The following is a 25,693-nucleotide window of genomic DNA, read 5'->3' as shown; positions in this document are numbered from 1 at the left end:
TTGACTCTTATTCTCATCAGGTTGTAGATATATATGCAACATATTACTTATCCTGTCTTTGACTTTGAAAACAGGGCAGTCAACAGTAAACAACAGCCAATCTCCTCCACTGCCCCAATAACAAGTTAGCTAAAAGACTGAAAAATGAGTGACTTTCCTATCCCTAAGACATGTCTTCTATCTAATATTTAGTATTCTGACAAAGCTCTCAGACTGGAACAAGAATTCCAGTTGGTTTATGATCAGCTTTTGTTGCTGGATCTTTCAATACAGATTAAATCCTGAGTCACAAATGTTTTAATTAAACCCTGGAAATGAAAGATTTTATCTTCACGCTGCCCTCTGATATAGCTAAGCTAAACCTGATGGTGTGCAGTTTCTTATTCAGTTTTTATGAAGCATTGATAGTAAAGGTCATGAAAGAAAGATGCACCTGTCTGTTTATTCTTACAGCTGTCCTTTCACTCAGCCTTCTGGTTTCAATACAAACTTTAATATAAGCCAATGACTGTTTTCCACATTAAAGCATCTGCTGTTTCAAACATACCTTTTGTTCAGCTGTCATTGTTAGGCTTTGCAACCGGCCTGTCATATTTCCTAAGCTCTTTTCAAAAGCTGCTACGAGATGGGCCTGTGAAAAAGATGGAAGAAAAGACATTCATATGTCGCCAGGCTTCAAATGCAGGGTATAAAATATGGTTGAATGTATTTGTGCTAGGGAAAGCACATGTCCATGACATATCACAAAATGTTATTTCTACATAGCATTTCAATGTTCTCCAACAACATCCATGTATAGTCAACATTTTCTACACAGTTTTCCTAACACAGGATTTCCTAACTGTAAGAGCTGCTCAACAATGGAACAGTCTGCCTCATGCAGTGGTGGGCTCTCCTTTACTGGGGTGGCAAAACTGGGCTGGTTTTGAGGTTTTCAAACAGTGGCTAGACCCGCGTCTGTCAGGGAAGCTGTAGCCGTTCCATAAACTGAGCAGGGAGTTTGACTGGAACACCTTCAGGGTCCTTTCCAACTCTACAATTCTATGGTTCCGTGATTCCAAAAGAGTATCTCACTGGGCAGTGGATCTTCATTATGGATATTTTTCTCTTTAGCTGCTGAACATTCTTGGTCTGCATGTCTAACTAAAATACTAAATTACAAAATCTGAAACAAAGGAGGAAGCCTGAGAGTATAAACTGTGGAAATTATCTCAACTTTGGTGTTCTAATACTGGGCACAAGGGAATAGGGATACATGATCCCTGCCAGCGACGCTTCACTCCCCACCCCCATCAATCTTGTTTGGACAAAGCCAGAGGCAGTGGCGAGGGGACATACTTTGAGATGGAATTAAAACATCCAGTTCAGCAGGAACTCCCCATCACTGTCACTCAGCCTCACCCCTCCCCTTCACACAATGGTGGTGGAAAGGGGGAGGGATGGAGCCAAGTGTCTCCTCCCCAATTTCTCATCCACTCTCTGTCCCTTAACTTCCATTTGCAAACAAAGAGGAGAGGAAGGCAGTTGCAGTGGGAGCTAGTTCTTTCAGCCTCACACTCAGCAGCAACCCAATCGCTGGGCTCAGTGGAGGGGGCAGTGAGCACCCAACCTGCCCAGCAGCAATAGAGCTGCTGGGCTCAAGGGAGGGGATGGCAGGCAGCATCATGCCCAATAGCAACCCAGTTATAAGGCTTAATGGAGTGGGTGACAGGCAGTCCTCAGCACTGGTTTGCCCAGCAGCAAACCAGCTGGGACAAACCATCCCAGTGACAATCCAGTTGCTGGGCTCAGTGAAAGGGTGGAAGTGAGAAGGAAGTGGATAATTCCCCTGAAAAGTATTATTAACCCCCTCAAATGTGTTTTTTGAAAACTGCCCAGCAGCAAAGCTTACATGGGGGGTGGGGGGAGAGGTTGAGGAGTGAAATGCTAATGCACAGGAAAACTCCCCCTGCCCTGTACAAATTCCATGCAGTAAAAAAGGCTGCTGTAAGAAGTGAGTGCAAAAGGGAAGGAAATGTTAAAATACAGCAAGTATTGTGGGCCAAGGACCCAATCCTAAAAAGTCCCTGGGAATGCACAAGGTTTAGAATTAGATGATCCGGAAGCTCTAACTTCCATATTTATAATGAGGCAAAAAGCTGGAGAAATAGTTCTAATCATACTTTCAATAAAACTGCAAACTGTATGGTCAGTTTTGACAACGTAGAATCTAGAAATGTACATAAAACATCTTGATACCTTGTTTTTTCAATAATTTTAAATGCCAGAATTTTTCTAGGCCTCATACTTTCTCTCCCAACCCAGCTATTCCAAGAAGCTTGATTTTTTCTACTGACTGTGGACATCTTGCATTTTCCTGTATCCAGATACAACTTCCAACTTTATATACATTAAAACCAACTATTCTATCAATGCCCAGTCCAAACCTGTTTAGGCAATGCAGATCTGTTGTGCAGCTGACTGTGAGATTTGTGCCAATATAGATGTGGCCTTATCGGCAAGCACAATAATTTGGTTATTCTTTTACTCAGCATCCTAAATAAGTGAACTAGCAATTTTAGCATTACTGTCCTTAGGTATGATAGCACTGGACTTGGCCATGCCTTCTCCTAAACTTCTAAAAGTTATATTTGATAATTATCTCTTAACTGCTACCTAAGACTAGCCTAAATCAAAATACATTCTCCACAGTCCTTTTCCAGTAAAGAAACTATTTCTCTCACCTCTTCTAAAATGTCCATAAACTGTATTTCTCCTCACCTGTACTTTATATACAAAGTCAGTTTGAAAGAATCAATAATGGAACAATAATTGTGTCTGGAAATGGGAAATGGGTGTATATATCTTTTTATGTTCAGTTATTGGCTTAAACATATTTTAAACTAATTTATAATTCAAGAGTCGGAGGGGAGTATTTGATGGCACAAGTTGGGAGAACAGTCTATAAAACAGAAATACCGCAGGAAAAGATAGTGAAAGCAATTATACAGTACAATATTTACATAGTTCTTTAGCAAGATGGATATATCTGCCAATGCATCTGTTTGCTTGCTTTAAATATGGAAGATTCTGGGTTTACGCAGATAACCTATTGTGCATTTGCTCAGAGGGACATAATCTCATCATGTGAGAACTTTCTCTTTATTTACAGCTACATCCCTTATGAGGCCACCTTGAGGCAAGTCAATATGTGAAAGCATTTTTTAAAAAGCCAGACTTCATATAACAATTACAATCATCATATTTATTATGACCACCTGCTATGCTGATATTAAAACCTAATACTTTTCCATGAATGCAACTAAACTGAATTTATTCTGCCCATAATATTTTTATGTGGTAGAGAAACCATCAAGGGTTTGTTGTTGTTGTTTAAGGGAAAGCATCAAGCAAATCTGTTTGGACACTGCAATTAGTTCAAAATATTGCAGCTGGATTACTAACAGGGCCTGAGCATAGAGGTCATATCTTACCAGTTTTTAAACAACTACACTGGCTCCCAGACCATCTCCTAGAGCAATTCAAAATGCTGGTTTGAGATTTTAAAGTCCTACATGGCTTGAGACCCAGGTATCTTAAGTACTGCCTCCTCCTGAATGGCAGGAAATGTTACAATTATCTTCAGACAGTAGCAGTCCAAACCCTCATGGTGCCGAAGACCAATATGCCATCTCCCCACCCCCACCCCCCGAGAGGTGCACAATGTGTGCCAGCCAAAGTTTTCCTCACCTTCAAGCTCTGTTTATACACCCACAGCATGCAAGCACACTATGCATATTTTTGCCCACTTTGCCAATGTCTTCCCTTCCAACTCCATATCCCAACATACTGCATCCACACACCCTCTCTTCTTCTACCTCTCTTCTTCCCACTCTCATCACATTTCTCTCTCTCTTTAATCCATCCCCCATCCAGCCTGCCACTCTCCCCCTCTCTTCTTCTACCACTATCCCACGCACCCACCCAGCCTACCTGCCTGCCCCACTTATCTTACCTAGTGACAAGAGCCAAGCTGCATTAGCCCTTCTCCACGGCCCTCCTCCACTTCAGCCCCAGTTTGTGAAAAGCCAAGTTTGAGGAGAGAATGGAAGCAGGGGGGTGATTTTAAATCAAAGAGTAGAGTGCTGGCCTAGAGTGTGTCCATAGATATGTTCTAGTGGTCTCAGTACACTTTCTTTTGCCCCTTTCACTGGTCTCTGGCTTTTCACAGAGCACTACAGGAGGAACATGTCATGGGGGAAAGTCATAAACAGAAGGTGGCAGAAGCTTGTCTCAGAGCAGCTCTTTGCCAATGAAGAGCTGTCCCATGACAGCAGAAGGCAGATGAGGCAGTGGGAGAAATATTGCCACACCTCTCATTCCCCAATAATTTGCTACTTGAGGCAACTGCCTCACCTCGCTTCATGGAAGGGCCACTCCTGTATTCAAAGGCCATTCTCCATATCCTCCCATTACCAGTGAGTCATGTGGTGGCCAAAGATAAAGGCCTTTTCGGCTATGACACCCTGTCTCTGAAACTCCTTCTCACCCCCCGCCCCTGATTTACCTGGCTCAAGCCTTGTTTTCTTTTCAGTATTAAGTTGCAAAAAAAATTTTCTCACATGATTTTTAGACCTTGGTTTTAGTGCTATTTTATCTCTTATTTTTTTATCTGCTTTTATATATTATATTATATTATATTAATTATTATTAGTTGTCCCAAGAACACTTATTTTATTAATTAATTTATTTAATACATTTCTATACCACCCAAAATGCAAATTCTCTGGGTGGTTTACAAAACAACAAAAACAATAAAATGGGTGGTTTACAAAACAATAAAAACAGCCAAGATCAAAACTTATGGGCTAGAGTAGATTATAAATGTTTAAATAAAATACATAACTACAATTTGTAGTTGGAGGTTTGTGTGGAACAGTATCCTGAGATCCACAAATCTCAGAGAGCTCTGAGGAAAAGGGTGGTCAGACCCTTGGCTAGCTCCAAGCAAGACTCCCACAAGAGGACACCCCCCCCCCACTTTATAACACAGGAGGGATGTTGCTCCATTTGCTTCTTGAAACAGACTGTTGGTGTTTATGAATTGGAATTGGCAAATTAGTGAATTGGCAAATTAGTTCTACTTGCCTAAAGGGGCCTTGCCTGATTCCCTACACTCTGGCTTTGGCAGTGTTGGAGGTCTTTATTGGGCTGGCAGATCTTAATGGAATTTTTGCATGTCAGATAATGAAGGCAGGGCTGCATTCTCGGGTTGTAGTAAAGGTGTTGCCCTGTATTCTCCTGGTGTGGGGGATCCTAGTGGCATGGTATTGCCCAGGGTCTGGGTCATAGGGTCTTCCCACTTAGCTTCATCCTCAAAACTGCCTTCTTTGTCCTATAATGGGCGGGGGGGGGATCCTAGATACAAGATAATAACAAATACACAGTTCATCTGTGATCGTGAGAGACACAAGTGGTATTTCTCCACCATTTGGTTGCTAGCCCATTTCTGATCTGCAGTTTTGCACAGCAAAATAACTTACAGAACATAAAAGATTGTTGAACTTGAATGATACAAAAGAACTGAAACTACAACTGATCTCAACAGACACTGAATCAGAAAATACATAAGCCATTACAAATTATTCTCACCTGAAAATGCATTTTCTCTTCCTGTATCAAGTTTGCCAGTGAAATTTCCCATCAATTAATTTAAAAAATAAATAAAAATAAAAAAATAAAAATTGAGACACTGTCCAGAAAATTCTGGGGAAATCATTTGAGAAATTATGTAGCAATGGCAGACTCATATACTATTGCCTTCTTCCCAGGTAAGTCACCTGAACAGCACTGTAAAGAATGGTGAGTTTAGTACTGTCCCAAAGTCTATACAGAATGATAACTATGTCAAAATTATTGATTTTGATAAGTCTGTGATAAAAGGCATGTTCCCTGTGCACTGGCATACTATAAGTTTAAAGTATGAACATAACTACATCCAAATGATGATAGATCTTGCTTAGTTTCTTTTCAATATATTTTGTCAAGAATATAAATGAAAACACTCTTCTCAGCATCAAAATCTATACGTTTATATAGCACCTTCACTGAAGATAATCAAAGGCTGCTAGAAGAAATATATAAAATAAAACCCAGGCATGATCTAGTCCTTATTCATGGCAATTGGGCAGTGTGAGTGTGCATAGCTGGACTTCAAGCTGAAAAAGCCCTCAGGAGGAGGTGACATCCCAAGATCACATGGGGATCTTTACAGCCCTACTGGGACTCCTAATCTTAGTGGGCCATAAGAGAGGACAGGAACGAGATATCCAGCAACCTAGCAACTCTAAGCAACCTAGTTCCAGCGACATCAGGGCCCAGGGGACCTAAGCAGTCCAGCTCTCTCCTCCTCCTGCCCACAGCCAGCCTCATAAGTACTGTTGGTCCACTAGGGATGTAGGGATTTCCAATGCATACACTCACAACAAGGACTTCTGTCATGGAACAACCAGAGCAGCTGGCTTTAACTTGTGGTGCAGTCAAGCATGTTCTTGGCTGCTTGCATGTCAGCTGCAGTCCTAGAATGATGACATCATCTGTAAGCTAGAGAGTTTTGTCACCTGAGAGAAACAGTGCTGTCTCCCAGCCGAGGGGGCATTTCTCATGGAACATGGTCACCCATCGCCTCTCTTGCAGGCACAGGTGAGCACTTCAGAGGATGGCCACGCCCCTTGTGAGAGATGCATTGCTTGTGAAGCAGTATTTAAGAGAAAGTCAGCTGATAATGAAGGGCCGGTGAGTGAGGAGGGTTAGCATTGGCTCAAGAGCCCCATGGTCTTGTGATAGCAAGAATGAATTGTCCCCTTTGCTAAGCAGGGTCTGCCCTGGTTTGCTTTTCAATGGGAGACTATATGTGAGCACGGTAACATATTCCTCTCAGGGGATGCAGCCACTCTGGGAAGAGCACCTGTATGCTTGAATGCAGAAGGTTCCAAGTTCCCTCCCTGGCATTTCCAAAATAGGACTGAGAGAGACTCCTGTCTGCAGCCTTGGAGAACCCGCTGCCAGTCTGTGTAGACAATTTTTAGCTAGATGGACCTATGGTCTGACTCAGCATAAAGCATCTTCCTATATTCCTATGATTCCCAGGTGAACCCTGAACCACTTGGCTTAGAGGAGAGAAGGGATAAAGGTAAAGGAAACTTCCCCTCCTTATCTCCAAATGAGGACCACTAAGAGGACTGCCTAAAGGGACCAGTGTTCCCTCTAACAGGGATTCCCAGATGTTGTTTACTACAACCCCCAGCATCCTCAGCTGCAATGGCCTTTGGCTGCTGATTATGGGAGTTGTAGTCAACAACATCTGGGAATTCCTATTAGAGGGAACACTGAAGGAGAGTGTGGTGGGTATGTGACAACTTCTATTTAAACCAAGTGCCAGGAATCTGTGTACTTAGGACTCATAAGTCTAGATATCTTGTTGGAGGCAGGGACAGGGTGAAGTTGGTGAGTTTCCTATTGCTGTCTCTTAGCCTGGTGCACAACAGTGTCCCTGCTGTGGTAAAATGTGGTGCTGGTTTTGCATAAGTTTATCCCTCAGAACAAATAGCATTGGGGGAAGCATCTTACTACAGGATCTCCCTGAGTCTGTTTGCATGTGTGGAAACCTCTACATTCTGCCCACATGTGTAAATGCCCTGTATCTCTTTTGCCCTCTTGGAATTTGAGCTGAGTGAGATCCTACCATTTATGAAGTTTAAAATTCATGTCTCTAACTAGAAGCCATGATCCATCTGAACAAACACATATTTAAAAAACAACTGAGTAATAATGCTGAGAGCATTTCCTTAAAATAACTATACATTGCATGATTCAGAACATAAATTGTTCAACTAATTGCATGGTGCAGCAAAGTATGTAAAATTAAACTTAAAAGCCCTTTGAAAATAAAAACACAAATAACGTTCAGCACTAAAACAAACAATTACATCCTAACCTATTTTGTGAAAGTATGTCTCTCCTGCATTATGCATATCAAAACTGGAATGCTTATTGCTAGGCAACTATCACTTCAAGAGAAAAATAGACTTCAAAAACCTAATTGGGTTCTTGTCTTGCATTAATAAATTTTACATTTTTTACAAGGAACAATGGCCCATTTTTCTCAAATTACATATACAGTATATGGGAGAGATCTTGGATTAGAAAGACAGGTTTCTCACCTGTAACTGTAGTTCTTTGAGTGGTTTTCTATGCATTCACACTTGAATATGTGCCTGCACAGAGCCACGAATTGGAACATCCCAGAACTTTTCCTAATAAGGAAAAAAGAGCAGGGAAAATGATCCCCCTAGTGGATGCACTACCTCCCTACCTCAGTCTAGGAGACAGCTGCAACCAAATTAAGGAATTAAAGAGAAGGCTGCAGCAGGGAGGCTGGGAGGGAAGTGCCAATGCACAGAAGACCACCTAAAGAACAACAGGCGCAGGTGAGAAATCTGCCCTCCTTCTTCATGGTCTCAGTGCATTACACTTGTGATCGTGGCAAGCTTGTCTTACCAGGATGGAGGGATCAGCCTTACTAGCAAACTGAGTGGAGAACCATGGAACCAAATGAGGCATGGGATCGGGACTTGACATCCATGGTGTAATGCCGGGCAAACATAGACGACTGTGTCCAAGTCACTGCCTTGCAAACATCCTCCAGTGGATGGACAGGCTGAATATGTAACTACAATAGACTGAAGATGTAACTACTGCTCTCACTGAGTGAGCACATATGGGGCAAGGTAATGGATGTTTGGCGAGTTGGTAAGCAAGGGCTATTGCTTCCTTCACTCATATTGAAATTTATTGAGCAGAGACAGGGAGCCCTTTCATAGGGCATGCAAAGCTAATGAATAGCAACTGTGTTTTACGGAACTGCTTAATTCTCTTCAGATAGAAAGCAAGGGCACTCCTCACATCGCGAGAGTGGTACATTCTATCCACAGCAGACGTAGGATTAGGATAGAAAGTCGGTAAGCAGATATCTTGTGTAAGATGGAAGCTTGACATGACTTTTGGCAAAAGGTGATGTCAGGGCCTAGAACAACCTTGTCTTTGTGAAAAATAAGGTAAAGGGAGTCACATCTCAGGGCCTCCAGCTCAGACTCTCCTGGCTGAGAATAGATAACAGCAACGAGGAACACCGTCTTGAGAGAAGTAACTTAAAGTTGCATGAGGCTAATGGTTCAAAAGAGTGTTTCATTAACTGATTTTTTAAAAGCTGTAAGTTCTATGAAACTACTTAGGAACAATGGGAAAGGTATTCACGAAACCTTTCAAGAACTTCTTAACTGCTGGCTCGGATAAAAGGCCCCTAACTTTATGTCTTGTGGCAGCAGCTGCCAGATGTACATGAACAGATGAATGCACTAAACCTGCATCCTTTAGGGACAGAATGTAGTCCAGAATGACAGGAATAGGTGCCTCCTGGGGAGATATGCTCCAACTGGTGGCATAGGCTGAGAACCTCTTCCATTTCAAAGCATAACTTTTCAGGGTGGATGTTTTTTTAGAAACGTCCAGCTCTTTTTTCACTTTCTCACTGAACTCCTTGTCCCTTCTATCCTCCAGATTGTTAGGCAGAGAGTTCAAGTTGGGATGGAGTCTTATACCCTTGTCCTGGGTCAGTATACGTGGAGACAACAGAAGGTGCAGGTGAGTGCTCTTGGATAACTGTAGAAGGGCAGTGAACCAAGTTTGTCATGGCCACCATGGGGTGACCAGAAGAGCCTGCACCCCGTCCCATTTCAGTTTCTATATTACTTTTGGGATCAATGGTCTTGGTGGAAAGGCATATACTAGTTGATGGCTCCAGCTCCTCAGGAAGGCATCATCTAGTGATCTGGGGTCTCTGCCCACTCTGCTGCAGAAACAAGCACATTTTGCACTGATCTGAGTAGCAAAAAGGTCGGGTGTGGAGGTCCACAACTTGCAAAAAACTGTTCTCAGTATCCTTGAATCTAGGGAGCATTCATGAGACAGATAGTGTTGATGGCTGAGGGCAGCTGCAACAGTATTGCGCCTCCCCCAATGTGGATTGTGATTGGCCAATCACATGGCCAAATTCATAGGGCTAGATGACCCTGTGCCCTGTTAATTGAGGTACAAACGTGTTGTTGTATTGTCTGTTAAGATGAGAACTGGGCACCTGGAGGGCTTTCAGAGCACAAGAAATGGCTGAGCTTTGAAGCTGTGGTGTCATTGCCTCTTGGTGAAATGGGGCTTGGCCTTGGTGGAAGAAATGGGTTTGGATCCAGATGAGGAGGGCACAGACACAGTAATAGTAACGGCGTTGCTATTGAAAGAAATAACTGGAGTTGTAAGGAGATTGCCTTGTTTGTTGTTGTTGGGACCAAAACCTCTTTCAGCTGTATGCCACAGAAGAAGAATGGGGGAAACCCATAGAATGAGCTGTGGGGCAGAGTTTTTGTATCCTCTTGAGCATGTTGCCTGTCTTCTGGACAAACAGAGCTTCCCCATCAAAGGGGAACTCATTTCGAGTTCCTGCCTCTTGTAACAGTGATGAAGAGCTTAGCCAGGCATATCTCCTAAGGGAAACTGCCATGACCATAGAGCAAAATCCACAGTCAGCAAAATGGTGGGCAGAGCGTAACTGTTGCTTTGCTACTCGAAAGCCCTCCTGTAGGATGGTCAATGCTGCATTTTTTTGTTCTAGTTGAAGTTCACCCAGGAAGAGGTTAGCTTTTCTAAAATAAAATAAAGTGCTGGTATCTGGTCCAGCAAGCCTGGTGGTTGGCCACCCTCAATAGGAGACTTTCCATGGAGTGGATCATTTTGCCTGTTGCATCCAATTTCTTCCCTTCCTTATCAGCAGGTGCTGCTAGAAGCCTAATGAGACTTAAACTGTGTTGATTCTGCAACCACAGAATTAGGTACAGGTTGTTTAGTAATGTACTGTGAGTCCTTCTGCTGCACCTTGTACATGTTCTCCAACTTCTTGAAAAGTTGAGGGCATGGAGGCTGTTTTTCCCCACACTGCCTTAATAATATGGGACAATGTTGAGACAAGAGACAATGCCACCATGTTCTGGGAATCAGACTGGATTAATCCAAACACTGGATCTTCCAGACGAGTATTTCCAGCCCAAAAGAAGACACCATGCATATGAGTTGCTCCATGTACATCTTGAATTCTCCCGATGGTGTTTCCTTCAATGTGTCATCAGCTGCTTATTCCCCTGGAGAACTGGGTATTTTCATAGGCATGATAGGAGCTTTGGAGTCCAAGGCTATGTCCTGGTTTTGTTTGTTTGTTTGTTTCATCTACAGGCAGATTGTTACATGGTTCAGAAGATTGTTGTGGAGGTGGCAGCCGGCCCTCTGGGTGGGTTGACACTGTTCGACTAGGGGGTGGTGGAGATGCCTATTTCTCCTGCAATGCAGACCTGCACATCTCCTGGAATGCAGCTTTCTCCTGCAATGTATGGTCTCCGTCCACAATGGTCTGGGTTCCTGCAAGGTGAGCATCCTGTAGGAAACCTAGAAGGCAATCTAGAGCAGGTGTGGGATCTAGATCCACGGCAATGTCTGTGTCAACTATACTCCTCCCAGTAGGCATGAGGTGGGGGGAGCCATAAGCATAGTAGCTAGGCTCTGGTGCATAGACTTCATAGCAAGGCCTAGGTCATACCTTGGCCTAGGTCAGTAATAGTCCTCATGTTCCCAAGCACCTTCTGAGGAGTGGGAGCTACGAACATCAGGGGATTGGTGTCTATGCCGGTCCCCATGCCTTCGACTTCTTTCCTTGTATTTATATCTTACATGCTCCTTTCAATAAGAGTAATAGCTCTGTGGAGACCCTGTAGGGAAGAGAGGTGGTTCAGGTGAATTGGGGTGGAGTCTCCTCCTCTACCTTGATGTGTATGAACCACACATGAACCGCGATTCACAGCGTGATTCAAAACATATCCCTGACACCTTTAATGGAGGAGAGCAGGCGCATACCTTGCTCCTCCACCACTTCCTGAATCAGTGGCACTCTTCCCACCTATCTTCATGTACTAGCAGCGCTTTCCTCCAGCTGCCCTCTCATGATGCCAGCACGCACATAGTCTCCACACATGCACAGAGGCCATGTGCATGCTGGCATCGTGCAAGGGCAGCTGGGAGTGAGCGCTGCTGGCACATGAAGATAGGTGGGAGGAGCACCGCCGATTCAGGAAGTGGTGGTGAGTGGCGGTGAAGCAGGTATGTACCTGCTTTCCTCCATTTTTAAAGGAGTTGGGGATGTGTTTCGAATCACGCTTCAAATTGCAATTCGTGCACATCCCCACCTCTTCCCCTTGGATTCACTTCGGACTCTTCTGGGTGGCCATCAAAATCAAAGAAAGGCCCATAAGCCTGCTCAGGATCATTGGAAACCAAGTCAGATGAGTGCTTCAGGGATGGTGGTTGAGGCTGAGGTTCCAGAGAGTGTGGAGTTGGGATGATTGGCTGCCCTTCCCACAGATGCTTCTTCTTTCTCTTTCTCTTCTTAGGTGGCGTCAGTCTCAGTGGTAGAAAACAGCTATTTCTTCTTCTTTGATAGAGTTGTGGTCTGCCCTTCCCGTTGGTGCTTTGACTGCATTCCTTGTATTAGCTTGGTTTTAGAGCGCACTTTCCCTTTAAGGAGATGTTTAGTTTGGAGAGCCTTTGGATGGGGAGGTATAAAAATTAAATTAAATTAATAAATAGTTGCACCCTCTGGGGCCGGGGCAGAGCCTTTACTCCACTTTGTTGGTTGCTTAGAGCCCCAAACTCCCTTTGAGTTTGATGTAGCTATCAGTGGCAACAGAGGGAGCCAAGTTCCCTGGCTTTGCCAGGAGAGCCACGAATGAGTAATGTATTCTGTGCCATATGACAGAAAATGATCAGGAAGCAAAACTGTAGTTTAGAGCTGATCAACAGGCACAGTGAAAAGTCAGCATATGTTCTCAGAGAAATAACCATAATGTTAAAAATCAATGTAAAATAAGAAATTCAGTAATTTCTTTTACTTAGAAATTTAGCACATGAGCTATTCAGTTAGCATTATCTTTATCGCAGTGTGCTAATATAAGCGTAGGCTGGAGTTCCATCTGCAGTTCCTCCTGGAAAAAGACAGTCTTGCTATGGTTACCTGTGCTCTTGTAATACTTAGAGCTTATACAGCAATGTATTATTTTGTTATGCAATGCATTATGTCAGGTGTGTGTGTGTGTATCTATATCTATATCTATATTTATCTATGCAATGCATTATGTTGTCAGATCTGTTGCTGAAGACTGTTTGGAAACTTTAACAGTTTGACTACATAACAGCAAGAATATTAACTGAAATATTATTCTTAACCTATTTCATCTGAGTTGAAAGGCCTCTACAATTTACGAGGTGCAATTCAAGATCTTGGTTTTGATCTTTAAAGCCCTAAATGCTGGGAGTCAGGATATCTGACAGACCAACTAGTATCATATAGACCAGTCTGATCTCTAATATCTGATTCAGATACACTCTTTGTGAGTCTCTGCTGTCTGAGTTAGGGGAGTAGTGATCAAGGAAAGGCCATCTAGTAATGGCAACAGTCTCCTCCAAAATGTTTGGGAGGCATCAACATTTGTGTCCTTAATGCACTAGGTTAAGACCTTTTATTTGATGTTACTCTTTTGTTTTATTGTTTTAATTAGGCTGTCTGTGAGCCACTTTATACCCTGGATGTCAGTGGCTGACATCCAGGGTAGCAGAGCATTGGTGCTATGAGAGGAGGGGTGATCTTCTTCCCTTGGGGTGATCTTCTTCCCTTGGAAGCCCACTGTGCCTCCCAAAAACATGTCCCTGAAGGTTGCACTGCATTAGACCTGATGTCAGCCACTGTGTGTGTGTATCTTTAAAAATAGAGAAGTGAGGTATACATACATAATACATAAATAATTACAACTGCAATTGTTCCTTCATTGCACTAATATTTCAGACTTCATAAAACTGTTTCATAAAACAGGTAGAGGCTATCCTTGGCTGGTGCCCGCTCAAGTGCTAATATGCTAATTTTGGTCTTGGCTCTTTGTAAGAGAAAAATTCAGTGTGACATAGATCCAAAATTAATCATTGTGGTCTGGCTTAGTATAAGGCAGCTTCATATGGCACGAGATAATTACTCTTTTTTCTCCCTTTGAGAACTATAACACAATATAAATGAACTGCAGTATTATAGAGTATCTGGAAATCATTCTTGTCAAACGTAATACACAACAGAATCCTTTTACAAAGCTCCAAGCTAACTTACACCTAAGCTGGTAACTCTATTTCTTTACTTAATGCTTTTGGAAACTATGGTAACCATTCCCGACTGTATTTTGTATTCTCTTTCTTATTTCTTCAGATAACTGTCATGAGTTCTTGTGGGAGGAACTACTGAGAATGTATGAGTATGTGTCTGTCTATTATCTACAGATCATTCAGATATGAATACCATGTAATATATACAATTGACAGATAGATATGCTAAAATTGGTATTTTATTCCTTAATAAATTTGCACACTAATTTTTTCTCTTGTAGGAAGAAGTAATAAATGTGTAAGGCAGCTACTCCCAATTAGTTTCACATCTATCATTATTTAATAGCTTGTATGACTGTTAAGAGTTCATGGCTCTTCAATCGGGCACAGTTGGAGAGGGAAAACTGCTACTTAAAGAATTTGCAGCAGTCTATTGAATAGTTTAAAAAGCAAGATCAGGATTTAATCTTAATACACAGAAGCCATGGAATTCTGCACAAATTCTGGAAGCAATTCTGTGACTGGAATACAATATGAAAATAAGATAAGCATGCATTGATTCAGTTTTCATAGTTTGCATTGATTCTAGAGTTTTTTTAAGAAAAGGATTGTTGCATTTGATAGTTTTATCATCTCGTAATGGGATGTTGGAGGCAACTGGAGTGTAAAGTTAGAAAGGACAGATATGAGGGGAGTGGGAAGGGACTGAGCCCACTGATTGATTGATTGATTAAGTGCCGTCAAGTCAGTGTTACAGACACTTCTAAAACTGTCTGGACATTTAAAAGTTATCTGGAAAAGCTAGAAGTTTCTACTCATTTGGGATGCACTATACCTCTCAATGGAAGCTTTGTTTTTGGAAGCTGAGGTTAACAGCACGTCATTAAGAAGTTATCAAGATACAAGCGGATTAAATGCAGGTTTAAACGGGGTTTTGGGAGTTCTTCATGAAACAGCAGCCAAAGACAATTAGTTCAAGAAGGCTAGTCATGGACATGAGCACACAGTAGTAGTCTTATACAACCATATTATTATATTGCTTCAGTTATACAGACTGGTTCCTTCTAAGAGAAGGAGCAATCTCAGAAATGTAACCAGCTTAAATATCAAACAGTTGGAAAATGCTTACCATGCCTGAAGATCAGAACTTGAGAACATATATATGATAAGTATATTACATAACTGAGGAACACATGCCAATGTCACAAGATGAGACCTGATATTTCTTTTTTGTGGGAATTGATGTGCTTCAATAAAAGCTATGTTTTCATTTTGTGGAAACTAAAAATTTCAACTGCTGTTTTCATTCAATTTTTAAATAAGATTTCATACAATTCTTTATGGACTGGATAGGCACTTGAATCAAATATAAGAGGCTGTTATTGCCTGGTAGTAATATCACCGAAATTACTACGACTACAACCATGCACACAGATATGTGAAAGTCGCATTCAAAGAGAGTTCTGTGTGATTAACTGAATACAGGATGGCAGCCTTTTCTTAAAAGTAGCAGAACAAAATAGTAAAGAGAAAAGCTATCCTCTTTATGCCCATTTCATTATCTAATGGAGACCTAAATTAAGAGAAATTAAGTATCATTCAAATGGGAACCAAACTATATCGATTGCTGGAAGGCCATTATAGAAGGACTAGTATTTTTAAGCCCGTTAAAATAACGGGCGCTAGTACCTTTTTTGTTTGTTTGTTTCCTTTATTCCTTCTCCCTCTCTCTCGCCCTCCTTTCCTTCCTTCCTTTTTCTTTCTCTCTCTCTCTCTCTTTCATTCCTTCCTTTTCTCTCCCTCTTCCACTCTTTCCTTTCCTTACTTTCTTCTCTCTCCCTCTCCCTCTCTCTCCTTTCCTTCCTTTCTTCCACCTCTTCTCATTCCCATCTTTCTGTTTTCTTTCTCTTTTCCTCTTTTCTTTCTTTAACGGGCTCGCTCTTTGGGGCTGGCTGCTCCTCCCTCCCTTCTGTTTTTTTTTTCCTTCTCCCTCACTCCTTTCTCCTTTTTCTTTCTTCTTCCTTCCTTCCTTCTCTCTTTCTTTCTTTTCCTCCCTCCCTCCTTGTTTCTTTTGTCCTTTTCCCTCCCTTCTCTCTCTTTTCTCTCCTTCCTTTCCTTCTTTCCGTCTTTCTATTGTCCTGTCTCCCTCCCTCCCTCCCTCACCTCTCTCTCTCTCTCTGCCTCCCTCCCTCAGTCCTCCCGATCCCCCTGCTGCCGTCTCTGCCTTCTCCGTAGTCCGTTCTGCGTCTACCATTTTTCTCCTCTCTGTGGTCGGCGCTAGAAGGAGGAGGAGCCCGCCCAGGAGTAGCTCTCTCTCGGGGCCGCCCACTTCATCGTCAGTCTGCCTGCTGCGCTTCCTCCTTTCGGGCGCGCTTTTAGCTCCTCCAGCCGTTGCCTGCTCCCGGGACCTCCATGGCCGGCCGTGGTGGGTTCCCTCTCTCCCCGCCGCCCACTTCCTCCTCCCACGCCGCCGTCCATTGTCACCCCGCCGGTCCTCTTTCCCCCGCCCGGCTTCGCCTCCCGTTCCCTCCATCTCTGGCGGGGCCGAGTGTGGCCACCGCCGCCAGTGGGCCCAGTCCACCGCCAGCGGGCCAGGCCCAGTCCTCTCCCCACCGCCATTGGCCCCAGTCGCCCTGCAGCGGCCACCGCCGCCAGCGGCCGCCAGCGGGCTCAGTTCCCCCACCGCCAGTGGGCCCAGTCTCGCGGCCGCTCGGCCGTACCCGCCGCCGCCTCTGTCCTCCCCGATCCCAGCTTCTCCCTCCCCGTAGTTCCTTCTTGGTCCGCTGCTCCCTCAACATGGCCGCCGTGTCCCTGCGGCTGTATCTTTCTCGGAAGTTCTGGGCATGCGCTCTGCGCATGCCCAGAACGGCCGAGAAAGACATGGGCAGGGACACGGGATCATGCTTTAGCTCTTTATTATAGAGGATTCCTTTTGCAGAACGACTATGCCCCTATGGCTCAGGACAGATCGAAACCACTGAGCATGTCCTTCTTTACTGCTCATTCTATAAAGGCATCCATGCCACACTCATCCTCCCACTGCTGAACAAGTATCTGGGTTGACCAAGCCAATTCTATAGCTTGCTGCAACTCTCTGACTCTAAGCCTGCCAATACATATAGCGTTGCCAGGTTCTGTGCGGCTGCGATTGGCATCCGTCGGAAGTTGACAGGTTGTGAGCCCTTTTAGCCTTAATTGGATCCCGGTGACTTCACATTCGCTCACGTCTCCCTTTTCTTTCTTTTTGTTTTTCTTTTATTTATTTATTTTATTGTTCTTAATGCTTTGATAATTTTGCTTTTATTGTTTTGTTGCTTTTTGTAATTTTTAAACTGGTTTGCTTAGTTTTATTAATATTTTATGCCCGCCTTTTATTTCCTTTAGGTTTAAAAAAAAATTATAATAGAAATAGTATTGTTTAGCTATTTTACTTGTTTTAGTATTAATGTTTATATCATTTTATCCATTTTAATTTGTCTCTTTTATATGCAATTATTCTTAATTTTAGATGCTTTGCAACTTGTATTTACTATCAGTCCCTTTAGTACTAGTATGTATATGATATTTTATGGTGGTCTCTGACCGTAATAAAGGTTGGTTGGTTGGTTGGTTGATTGATTGAAAGATACAATATTGCATGTAGAAGCAGAAAGGCTTTTTAGTACCTTAGAAAGCTGAGATTTGGAATAAAAACAGGCAGCCCCTACTCTATTTCGCATCCATAGAATTTCCTGTTACACTCTATGGATGCGAAAGCTGGATTTTGGAGAAGCAAGATAAAAAAAGTATTGACACTTCTGAATTTTGGTGCTGGAGACTTCTGAGGATACCATGGACAGCCAGGAAAACAAACGAATGGATCATAAAACAAATCAATCCAGAATTTTCACTTGAGGCACAAATGACCAGGCTCAAACTTTCATACTTAAGACACATTATGTGAAAACCCAGTTGCCTTAAGAAGTGCATAATGCTGGGTAAAGTTGAAAGAAAGAGAAGAGGAGGATAACCAGCAGCAAGGTGGATGGACTCAATTATGAAAGCAATGAATGCACCACTGAGAGACCTTAAAGGCCAAGTTGAAGAGAGATCATCCTGGAGAGAATCTACTGTATCTATGTGGTCGCTAAGAGCTGACACCGACTTCACAGCATTTAATCAATCACTCAATCAATAAGCACCTTCTGCCTTCCACGTACATTAAATATAGCCATAGGGGCTCCTAGCACAGTGTCTGCTTGTGTGCTAAACATATGACGCTGCCTTGCACTGGGAGAAGCTAATTTTGCTCCTTATTCAGTGCACAACGTAACTCATTTACATACATTGTTAATACTGTGAAGGTTAATACTGTGAAGACAGCAAACATACTGCTGTCCTCTAAAAACAAAAGAAAAATGACAGTACTCTTTTCCCTTTGTCAGGCTTCACTGTACGTACCAGATTCAAGAACATAGTGATCCAAAAGAATGTAATGACTAATTTATTCGCTGGAAAGATCTATGCACTAAGTTGGGTAAAACATTTCCATGGTCAGCACACATAACTGGCATGGGTACATGATTTTTACAATGGGAATAATTTTTTTACAATGTGTTTGTGTTTCACTATAATTAGTTTAATGGTACAACATCTTGCACAGATCACTTTTTTGCCTTTTTAACTTATTCTCATTCTCTCTCTCTTTCTTTTGGCAGATCCACAAAAGCCTTTTATAAAACTATGGCCTCTTCAAGACACTTACCAGCAAATGTAAATCTGTGATTTTTGGTTTTGGAGTGGAAAACTGCAGAAATTCACAGCATTCCTTCTGTACACTCAGTTAGACTCCATTTGCCATTTTACCTCAGCAGTATTCATTGCCAAAAAGACAAATTGCTGCTCAGCTTAAAGAAAGCAACTTTGGCAGGGAGAACTGCTATAAAAATATAAAAAAAAAACAACAAAATCCTCTGATTGCATGCAGAGTTCTTCTCAACATGCAGATACTCCATATTTGAATCCTAGCAGCAAGCACCTGCAATCCAGTGGCTCCAGTGTACATGTGACAATGTGTGTACTTCTTTTGTTTGATCTTTAGGGAAAGGAGCAATCTGGGGTCTGTCCCCACACATGGAAATTAAAGAACAATCCATGTTCGATTTTCATGTTATAACTACACATTCTCCCTCCATTTGAATGCTGTCTTCCTTTGTTAATAATGGTAAAGAAATAGGCTTAGTTAGACATATGGGGGGTGCGGGGTAGGTAACACAGACTAAACTTGAGTAGGTATCACTTTTAAAAGCTCTACTATGTAAAAAGTTCTGTGCAGGAGAAAGCTAGCACAAAGTTTTTGGTTTTACATAGAGGAGCACTGAAACATGCGGTCTCTGACCTGCTATCTGAAATAATATGATTTGTTCAACTGTCTTGAGATTCCACCACCTCATTCTGTTGTATGTGTAAAACCAGAGAGACAGACATTCCTGTGTGATGGAAATGGTTTGCATACACACTGTGCATAAGGTATTGTTTCCAGGGGAGAGAATGTGATGCCAGGAATCTTGAACACCTCTGGTAACAGAGCTCAAGAAGCTTACTCACTGCACTACCAAGGCAGCTCACAGAGGAAAGGACCCGCTAATGTAAGCCTCACTACTCCACGGTGTCCCACTAACAGTCACAGAAAGGGAAATGAAAGTCAATCTGCCTAAGAAGAATCGAGTGATCTGTGGAGACTATAGGGTTATATATAAGAACTCCTCTGGACTTGGCTTCCCAGTCTGAGCTTCTCATCTCCAGGAGCAGATACCAAACATATTCTATGACCCCTGTCTCTGGCCCCTTTGATCCTGATCTTTCCCTCACTGGAACCAGACCCATAATTTGTTTGACAACATGTTTTTCTTCACCTAAAGAAAGATATTCACCCAAAGACAAATAAGGTAGGGCTGTGTGAGTTGGAATCAGTGGGATGAGCGTTTTTCCCTATATAGGACTGTGTCCAGCGTTTGCAAGTAAATCCATCTTAGAGGAATACACTTAAAATTTAGCCCGTGTGTGTTTGAAGTACAGTGTACAGTTCTTCTAAAATAATGGATGTCATCTCAAATCCTCTGATTGCAACATGGAATGGAAGTGCCTGTCTTCATAGAACTATTGCGGCTATAAACACACATTTGAAATATACAGAAAGTATTACAGATCATGAATAACTTACATTTGCTGACAGCTGTGATGTAAGGGTGGCCACTTTTTCCTGTGATGCAACCAGCTCCCTTCGTAGCTTATGAATTTGCTGGAGATGAAAGCAAACACATTGTGATTCTATTAATGCCTTCAAGCAATGTCTACACTATCTTATGCTCTGAATATAAGGCTACTCAACAGGCCAAATTATAGCAACAAAATTAGCTGACCGATTTGCCCCAAAATGTGTACATGGAATGAACACATAATAAGAGTTTAGTATATGGTTGCCCATAAAATACATGTACACATCACTGTTAAACACACACATTTACTTTTTTATGTCCTTAACATGCATGAAGAATGGCTGACAAGTTCCACTGCATTACGCATACGGTGCAGACTTGCCTGTGCTGCATTGGGGCTATAAGACGCATGGCAAGGCTACTGCTCAAGAGGGCTGTTCAGGTACAGCTTGCACTAGTGTGCTTACATGTCATGCTCTAATTGACCTCCAAGATTTCTTGGAATTATTGTGAGGATTCAAGTAATGGAGATTGTTCAAAAGCATTTTTTACAGTGAAACATTCTATAGAAAATCTTAATAAAAATAGTGCAATTTTTACCTCTGAATGTGCTTTTTCTTCAGCCTACATGAAGAAGAAAAACAAAACTGAATATTATGATTAAGAAACTGAAAATAATAGCTTGATTTTTGTGTGGGGGGGAACCACAAATAGACCTATAATAATCAATTACAATAAAAATTAAAACAATACCTTCTCTTGTTCAATACACTCTCTTTTGGGTGTAACTTCAATTGCAAAAAGCGTGTTGACAGTTGAGATTACTACAGTTTAATGCCTACAGGTCTGTCTTCAAGCAATGAAAGTATGAAAGACTGCTGGACTATCATCAACTATCTGGAAAAACTGAGGAATTGAAACTGTACACTACCCTGCATCAAAACTTAAGCACAGAAGCACTGATCATTCTCTGATACTGTCAAAGGACTTGAACCTACAGAAGTTGCAAAAGATCTGGAGTGACTCTGACCCAAGTTCTGGTCCAACTCTCCTACTGATTCTCTGTAGCTGGATATGGAATTGCCAATTCCCTTTGGGAAGAGAGTGCTGTACAACCTAATCCAGTCATCAGTGGTCAGAGACCATTCCCTCCTCAATCATCCCTACTCTCTTGTGGGTATCCCTAACATTGAGGCATTCCTATCCTCAGTTACCATTGAGAAATCCCTACCATTCCCTCCTCAATCATCCCTACAGTCTTGTGACATGGACAAACAGGTAGGCTTGTGGAAAACAATGCTCCCAAGTTTGCCAATCAAAATGAATGAATATGAAATTTATTTAGGTTCAAATAACAAAAGTGAATAGAAGGGAATGGGGTTCACAGACAACCAGGAAAAAGGAAATCACCATCATCACCATCACCACCTACTAGGGATGTGTGAGCTGGCTTGCTCGACTTCATACAGGCTTGCCTCGAAGAATCAACCTCTAGCTGAACCAGACCTGGTTCAGTTTGAGCTTGAACCAAACCAGGCTAGCCAGTTCAGAGCCGGCTCAAAGCCATACCGGCAAAGGTGGATCTGGCGTGGATCTCCCTTTACCCATAAAGGGCTAGGGGGGCTTCTCTGTTATGTAAAGTTAAAATAGAGTACTTACAAGTTGCTCTGGTGGCAGCAGGGGGAGGGCAGTTTCCCTGACCCCCACCAGCCTCTTCCGGAGTCTCCTATGCCCAGTTTGGGCTGTTTTGAGCCTCTGGACTGGAGCAGAGGCCATTTTTTAACCTCTGCTTCTGCACACGGGCTACACAAATGGCCAATGTGCATGCATAGAAGTTTTAAAAAATGGCCTCCATGCAGGTGCACAGGCCTAAAACAGCCCAAACTGGGCCCAGGAGTCTCTGGGGGTCCGGAGAGCCACCACCGCCCCCCTGAGGCTGCTGCAGCCGCTGCCAGATCCCCCTTTACCGGTAGGGCTTTGAACTGGGTCTGAACTGGTTTGAGCTTGAGCTGAACCATGGACTGGCTTGAAGGTGCCAAAACCGAGCCAGCCTGTTCTGGTTAGAATCTGGTTTGGATTCAAACCAAACCAGGAAAACTGGTTTTGTGCACATACCTATATTCTACACATCTGACAATCTGGCAAGCTAAAGAGAGAGATACAAGGGAAAGCTGCTTGAATTCCACACAGCCAACATTTTTATGGAGAAAGGGGATACCAATTTGTGTGTATAGCAAATGGGGCAAAGGTTGGGGAAAGTTTAGGAAACCATCCAAAGGGATTTTTTTTTTTCATGGTCAAGTGAATGCCTGTAATGTAGGCAGGCTCTAAGCAAATAAGACAAAGCATAACACAGCATCTGGAAAAGACAGCACTCCTAACATCTTGACAGAAATGATTTGACAGATGCTAAGGATTGAAAGAAGGGAAACAAAGATGGGAAGCACTTCCTGTGCTGTATAGGAAATCAGTTTCAATCCCTGTTCTTGGGATAGCAAACAAGTTTCTTACAGAGGTTGAAAGGCAACTTAATCTTGATGCACCTGAAACTAGGTTATGAAATAAGAAATTTTTAATATCTAAAATGGTTTTTCTCTACACAGGAGCATCTTTTCATCAATCATCTTTATTACGGTCAAAGACCAGCACAGGATATAGTACAGATACAATGAATTTTTTTAAAAAATCATTAAAATTACTATAAACCAGATAGATACACCTAAAATGCTGTAAATGCATAGCTATAATTAGCCTATAAAATTATGATTATGATTATTATGATTATAATTAGTGAAATACAAATCTAAAAACTGTGGGGTGATTAATAAAATAAGATACAGCAGGATAATCCTAGAAGTTGTAGGGAGATTAATAGAGTAGAGCTAAAACAATGGTAAGTATACAACTATGTTTAAAAGTAGGGCATCTGGAAATATAAAATAGTTAACATATAAAAGCTAACGTGAAGTAGAGGAGCAAATTAAAACTATACAATCAGTTAAAATTATCAGTAGTTAAAAATCTGCTGCAAGGGGTATTGACTGGCGATCAGGACCTGGCGGATCTTGCCCCACAGAAACTGGCAGAATTGTATGTGAAAGTCCAATTGTTATCTGAGAGCAGCATCTTGGTGTAGACCTGACTAGAGCGATCAGGGTATTTGAGAAGCAGGGGAGATATGAGGTTGTCATGGCTGTCTTTATAAAAGGGACATGAGAGGCGCACATGCTCTATGGTTTTCAACTCCCCAGAGTCACAAGGACAAAGCCTTTCCATGAGTGAGATCTTCTTGAATTTGCCTTCCAGAATGGCGGAGGGAAGGGCATGACACTGGACAATGCCCTTCTATGGCTTGATATTTCCAATTGTGACAGATCTGCATAGGGGGAGACGATAAATCTACGACTAACCGGGGCCAAAAAGCCAGGTGCCTTACTTAAATCTGCCTGGCATTCCGTGTCCAAAATCCTCTGTTTGATGGCCGTTTTCGCCCTGTCCCAGCCCATAGCAAGCAGAAGGGAGGGGGAGAAGCCCAGATGCGCCAGTTGTAGACGTCCCGTTTCTAAGAGGATTGAAAGTTGTCCTGCAGGGTTAGCGGGCCCAGGCCCCATGGACAAAGGGCTAGTTTGACCCAGTGGTTGAGAACTGTCATCCAAACTTTAGCTTCCACTTTTATCATGCCAGTTTCCAGATGTAGAGTGGCACGGTAATCAATCAATTTATTACAGCCATAGGCCATACAGAGACCATACAAAGATTAAAACAAGATTAAAAACACAATATGCCAACAGTAATATAATACATAATAATCAGGGCAAAACAATAGCTCCTATGAATTAAACCTTAAACAAGATCTTAGTCTAATAGCGACATAAAAGAATTTTGCCACCACCTTAGTAAGCTCATTATTTTGATCCTCAAGACAGAAATTCAAATAAAAGGAGTCAGCTCTTCCTGGAGAATGGCAATGGAGACACAGCAAGGCACTTGTAAGTTCCCTCTCAAGAATTTAGATTGAACACGTTCCAGTATAGCAAGATTGGATGGAGATCCTGGGTGGGTGCCATATAATAATTGTGCCAGGGACTTGGCTTCATATAGTTTGAATGCTACAGGTACGTAATGGCCGCCTCTAGAATGAAGGAACCTCAAGATAGCAGTGGAGCTCCTCTGTGCCGCTGGCCAACATGATCACAATGGGCCCTTCTTGAGCCAGAGGCATGGAGGACCATCCCCAGGAATGTAAAGCAGGTGACCTGCTCAATTCTGTGTCCATCAATATTCCAATGGTAGGTCTTCGGTCTTCTAGCGAAGGCTGTTACCTTGGATTTTTGGTAGTTTATTTCAAGTTGTTCACTCTTGCAGTGCTGTGATAGTGTTGCCATCACTCTTCTGAGGCCTACCAGGGTCCTTGAAAGGATAGCAGCAGCATCTGCACAGAGTAAAATGGAGATGGCTTTTCTGGCCAACTTGGGAGGGTGGAAGTTAGGGTTGTTGAGACAGCTCACCATGGCATTAATATAGAAGTTGAACAATAGTGAGGCTAGGATACATCCTTCTTTAACTCCCTTCTGGGTTGATATGGGGTTTGTAAGGTGTCCTTGGGGGCTACATCTCACCTTGAGTGGATGTGTCTATGTGAAGGGCGTGGATCAGATTAACCAGGTGTCAGTCAATTGAGAAGGATTCAAGCTTTTCCCATAGCTTAACTCAGGAGACAGAATCAAATGCAGCCTTAAGGTCTATAAAGGCAGTGTAGAGGGAGGTAGATTTGCTAGAAGAGTACCTTTCAATGAGATGTTGGAGCACCAGGCACTGATCAGTTGTAGATCTGCCTTCCCCAAAGCCCACTTGTTCATCTGCCAGCATCTCTTCTTGCTCTAGCCAGTCCTTGAGTTTCCCATATATGTTTCTGGCATACAGCTTGCTGATGGTGTTGAGCAGGCTAATGGGCCTATAATTGGCAGGGTCATCCCTTTGTCCCTTTTTGAATATGGGGATGATGATTGCCCACCCCCAGTCCCTGCGGATGCGGCCCTGGCAGTCAATATGGGTAAATAACAAAGCAAGGACTGGGGTCCACCACTCCAGGTTACTTTTTATAAAATCTATAGGGATGAGATCTTCTCCTGGGGCCTTTCCCACTTTAGATTGTGAGACAAGGTATGCAACCTCCACTGCAGTGACCGGTGGCCAGCTGGGCAAGTCTTTTATATCCT

The 25,693-nt window shown here is 42.6% G+C and overlaps 1 protein-coding gene and 1 long non-coding RNA gene across 19 annotated transcripts in view; one reads left to right on the top strand and one right to left on the bottom strand.

Annotated features, from left to right (window-relative positions):
- Positions 1-25,693, bottom strand: part of NAV3 (neuron navigator 3) — an 840,967-nt gene that overhangs the window by 39,251 nt on the left and 776,023 nt on the right. For all 18 annotated transcript variants that reach the window (XM_053252192.1, XM_053252184.1, XM_053252193.1 and 15 more), the window contains 3 exons: positions 21,075-21,098; positions 20,480-20,557; positions 548-631 (listed from right to left, as the gene is read on the bottom strand). In XM_053252192.1, coding sequence (XP_053108167.1) covers positions 548-631; positions 20,480-20,557; positions 21,075-21,098 — 186 coding nt within the window. The remainder of the gene's footprint in view (positions 1-547; positions 632-20,479; positions 20,558-21,074; positions 21,099-25,693) is intronic.
- On the top strand, positions 8,393-19,073 carry LOC128326088 (uncharacterized). The gene is made up of 3 exons (XR_008307844.1): positions 8,393-8,468; positions 9,598-9,681; positions 18,975-19,073. It is a non-coding gene; the product is annotated as an uncharacterized LOC128326088 (long non-coding RNA).

Source organism: Hemicordylus capensis, chromosome 5 (assembly GCF_027244095.1).
Source record: "Hemicordylus capensis ecotype Gifberg chromosome 5, rHemCap1.1.pri, whole genome shotgun sequence".
Classification (NCBI taxonomy): Eukaryota; Metazoa; Chordata; class Lepidosauria; order Squamata; family Cordylidae; genus Hemicordylus; species Hemicordylus capensis.
The sequence above is the reverse complement of the archived record's forward strand: the minus strand, read 5'-3'. Positions and strand labels throughout refer to the sequence as shown.